The sequence below is a fragment of the Nestor notabilis genome, unplaced genomic scaffold (genome assembly GCF_000696875.1).
Source record: "Nestor notabilis isolate BGI_N333 unplaced genomic scaffold, ASM69687v1 scaffold28232, whole genome shotgun sequence".
Classification (NCBI taxonomy): Eukaryota; Metazoa; Chordata; class Aves; order Psittaciformes; family Psittacidae; genus Nestor; species Nestor notabilis.
This window is the reverse complement of record NW_009919180.1, coordinates 1-4830: the sequence shown is the minus strand read 5'-3', so window position 1 is coordinate 4830 and position 4830 is coordinate 1. Positions and strand designations below refer to the sequence as shown.

At 36.6% G+C, this 4830-nt stretch overlaps 1 protein-coding gene across 1 annotated transcript; it reads right to left on the bottom strand.

Moving 5' to 3' along the window:
- Positions 1-320: 320 nt before the first annotated feature.
- On the bottom strand, positions 321-2364 carry CCDC34 (coiled-coil domain containing 34; the record flags this gene model as incomplete). The annotated part of the gene is made up of 2 exons (XM_010010124.1): positions 321-494; positions 2206-2364. Coding segments are annotated over 2 exons (333 nt in total), but the record flags the coding sequence as incomplete, so codon positions are not given.
- Positions 2365-4830: the final 2466 nt, after the last annotated feature.

Sequence of the window (4830 nt, the reverse complement as noted above, 5' to 3'; positions counted from 1 at the left end):
AACACTAACTTTACCAGGATGCTAACACAACTGATTTGCTTTACAGGAACCAGTAACTGGTTCTAGCGATTCTTATGCCAGTTAAGAAAAATTAGGTCAAAATCAGTTATAATTTGGTATGCCACATTATTCTCTCAATGTAATTTTCATCCCAAATAACATGAAGGGCTACAAAGATGCACAAAGGGCCTCAGAGTAAAAGCTTCTCTGATTCACACCCTATGAGGTATTCATTCCTATGTGCCAAAATTAGATACTGGATGAAAATCTGAAATGAGCTACATTTTACATTAAAAGTTTAGAGGGAAGGAACCACAAACCTAAGTCACGACATAGATGTAGAAGTACAAACCTGTAGTCTTCCCACATGGAAAGCCATAACCATTTAAAACAGGGCGCGGTTTATTTCTAGCATTATGTAGCCATTCCTTAAAGATCTTCTCTGATCTTGCTTTCTTCTCCTGTAGCTCAGCTTCCCTTTCTCTTTCTTTTTCCTAAAAACAAAACAAAAATCCAAGAAACTTAGAGACAAAGCCCTGTACAATATACACAAAATGGTAAAATAAATCTTTTGCAGATTCCCAGACTGCTAAGTAAATTTCAAATGTTTTCAAATACATTTTCCTGACAATAGAAAATTTTTTTTTTTTTTCCTTCCCCCCTTTAAGTCTTGAAAAAAAAGGAAAAAAAATCAACTTCCGCATTAATCCAGTTTCTCTGAGAAAAAACTCTAAGGAACCTATTGGAAGAGTACATGCAGAAGGTATTCTGAGCATAACGAGCAGATGACCAGGGCCTACTGTGCTGCAGTTAGCCTAAAGAGGCTACTGCATCTGGGACAGCCACCCACTCTTCTTCTCATTTACCCATATTCATGCAGCTCTGGGTCAGCCATGACTGTGTTGCCTCCAAGCCTGGAGCAGGCTTGGGGAACCATTAATCAGAAAAAAGAGTAAAACTAATATGCTTAGGCATAGCATTTAGATTTAAACTCAATTTAATTGATACCATGAACACAGCTTATAAGAACCTGCATAATGAAGACATGTCTAAAAGAACACACGTGGCTTAAATCTGACTCATTTTCTTGGGTTGCCAGGTCCTTGTGCTGTGCATTTTAGAGCTCAGCAGAAACACAGAATCAACTTGTTAATCAGGAAATAAACACAACCAGTGCAGAACATTTAGGTGTGCTTTAATTATATGCGAAATTTTGAAATGCTGTGAAATTGATGTCATTAAGGCCTGAAAATTGATCTGATACAGTTGATGGTATTTTAAAGTTAACCCAAAGAAATCATTACATGTACTTGTGAAATACTTACAAATGTGTTCTGCACTTTAAAAACTATTGTAACGTCAAGAGGAATATAGAGAAGTGTTTCTCACCATAATCCTCCCCACACTTAGCTACAACAGTAGTGTAGTACTCCTATAATATTACATATTCTACTGAAAAATAAACCTGTAATGTTAATTAAATTAAAATACACCAATCAATCAATCAGTCTCACAGATAAGACAGCTGGTCACACCACGCATAGTTTTCAGCCATAATCATTACCAATATGTGATACTTCAGAGGAATTCTGTATGATTCCTGCAAACATAGCCTTGTTAGAGCATTTGTTCTAGTAAACCAGAGTACCTCAAAGCCTGTACTTTAGGAAGCTTACAATAAGTAAGAGGTCTTCTGAAGCTCACCATAAAAATGCATAGGTGACTAATTAATATGAAATAACATTAAAATTATAACTCCAAGCATTAAATTAGTACAGACAGATACAAAGAAAAATGCTTCTCATTAGAAATATGTGCAAGCGTAATAATAATAGAACAGTGGTGCTGGGAGAAAATTGTGCATATATGCAGTTGTCTAGTTTCTGTCTTGGTCACCCTGAGTTATGATAGGTCTGAGTTATAAAAGTCACTGACTGGGTTGTATTTCTCCTTCCCTTATCACATCGCAGTTGCAGGGGGTTTGCAGTAGACTATTAGCCAAAATGCGTTACTATGCATCTTGCTTTGCAGACCGTACCTCAGTGTCCTTTCAGAAGTTGTAATGTGTCCATTCACGTACAACTTCTGAAAGGGTTTTTCTGATGTACGACACTGCCATTTGATAAATTCTACTCAATTTCATCAATATTTAATAATCCTGTATTTAGGTAACTCCATCCAAATAAATTATTAGTTGATTAATACCTTCTCTTTCTTCCTCTTTTCTGCCTCTTCAGCTCTCTTCTTCTTTAACCATTCTTTATACTTTACTTCAGCCTTTTCTTGTAACTGCAACTTTTCTAGTTCCCTTGTGGCTTTTTCTGCCATTTCTTTGCTCAACTTTCGTTCCCTTTCCCTTCTTTCCTACGTGCAACAGATCAAATAAACAGAACATAAACTTTTCAGTATAATTCAATAAGCAATTCTAAAGAGGAATACAGTTCATTGTATTAGATAATTACAAATAAAATTAGCATAGACCTGAGAAAAAGAAACTCATATCGTGAGCTCTTTGAAAACAGAACCAATCACCACCAGGTTTCAGATAAAATAATTTCAAACACAAAAAACTGTCACAAAACACGATACAAAAATTACTTTCAGGACTCCTTTTGCAATGATATTTACTACTTTGTTTGATTTAGTCAATGCTTTTTAAAATACTTCAGACACTTCTCAGTTTTTCTGGGAAAGAAATACAGGTTGCAGTTCTTGACAATGACGTGTTAAGATTTACTTTTCAGTAATTCAAAGCAAACTACACTTTCAAAATGGAAGTCAGACAACTTGTCCCCTGCTAAGAGTCATTGAGATATGCAGATTGTTCAGGACACTTAAACATAAATTGGTACAAAAATAAGAAGTTCACATCAGAATCTAGTTCATGTTTCGTGGTATTCTCTACATTTATTTTATTCTTTAGTTTATTTGCATACCAACTTCTATGAATCCATCTACACATTTCTCCTCTTAAATGATGAAAGGGAAAATGAGAAAATACCTTTGAGGGGAGGCAAAAAGTGGGAACTGTGTGAAGTGAAATTGCTATATAATTGTATAATTTGGAAGATGTAATACACAGAGGTGTCATTCACTTCCACATCTTTTCAATGTTTTGAGGATCATTCTCTAAGCAAACAAGCACACACTGATAGACTTTTCTTGATCTGAGTGGGAGGTATTTTCACTGGAAGACCAACAATAGCTCTCTCATCCCTTCCCTTTCATAACCTTCATGAAATGTCTGGGATTCTACTGATTTGGCATTACTTCTGCTTAGTTTGCTTAGCTCTGAAGAACCTGCATACACATGTAAAGGTGAAGATATTTACCAGACAAGCTGCACACATGACTTGGAAGAGAGGCCGAAGATTTGACATCAGTTTCCACTTTATAGAAAAGAACTGTTGAATAAAAATGTTGCTTTTCTTTTAAGGAATCTTTTTTTCTTTTATGCATACTTCTCTTGAACAAAGGAGATATGTAGTTTAGCAGAACTTATGCTGACACAAGAATGATTCTAGTTGGCAGCATGGATGTCAAGAGCCTAAAAATACAACTGCAAAGTATAATAAATAGATGGAAAAGAGGAAAAACACACAAAAGCAGGAATATTCATCCCATTTTACCTCTTCTAAGCACAAAAGGGCAGAAAACTAGAGCTCCACTCTGCGCCCACCATGGGCTCCTCCTCTACCATTTTTCCATATTTACTACACTTCTGGAAACTCCCAATTATGCATAATGAAACAGAAGCCACAATACTGGAGCTGAAGACCAACACAATTCTCTCAGTCTGGTCTAAGCAGACATCTGCTGGTTCAATCCTTTTCCCCATACCAAAACTTACTAGTAATCCAATAAAGTAGCACCATACAGAATAAAAACTTTGGCTTATATTGCTCTGAAAAACATTAAGTCATTTCTGCCATATATTTGATGAAATTATGAGGGGCCGATAAAGAGAAAACGCATTTCTTTCAGAACAAAACATTTGCCAATTTTTTGTAAGACACTGGATCATTAACGGTTTCATGTTTGAATCCTTATCCACACTACATGAAATCGTTTTGATAAGGAAATTATTCCCAGCATAATCTTACCTTACTCTTGGCATTCGTTATTTCTGAGCATGTCACAAGCAGAAAGAAGCAGCAGCGAGTTTACAGAACTGCTTGTGTTAGTGTGCCCTGTTCTGTGTTCGCCAACACTAGAAGAATTACTATGATTTTAACATCAGCAGCTAAATGATGCATTAACTGTGGGGGTTCCCCCCCCCCGCCCTCCTTTTACAGACTATGCCTTATTAACTATATTTACCATCATCTCCAAGGTGGATGTTTCTTCACCTAAACCATGATGGTAATTTCAGTATCACTGTTTTTGAATACTTTTGTTAAATATTCTTACCCGTGGAGGTGGTGAGTTACTGGAACAGGTTGCTCAAAGAAGTGGTAAACACTCCATCCTTGGCAATGTTCAAAGCTAGGCTGGACAGAGCCTTGGGCAACATGGTCTAGGGTGAGGCAGCCCTGCCTATGGCAGGGGTTTGGAACTAGATGATCTTAAGGTCCTTTCCAACACAAACCGTTCTGTGATTCTATCTGATGACGAAGGATTATTTGTGTACGCACTGCACACAATTTCACAAAACAAGTAACTATTAACTGTATTTTCTCTTTTTTTTTCATTTGACTTTGAGTACATCCTAGCAAACATCAGCTGAATCTGTTCTGCCACATAGGGAAAATGGTCAGAGATAACCAATGAAAAATGGTCACATACACTCCAATTTCAATGTTGCCCTGGGTTCAGCTATAGCAGTCATTT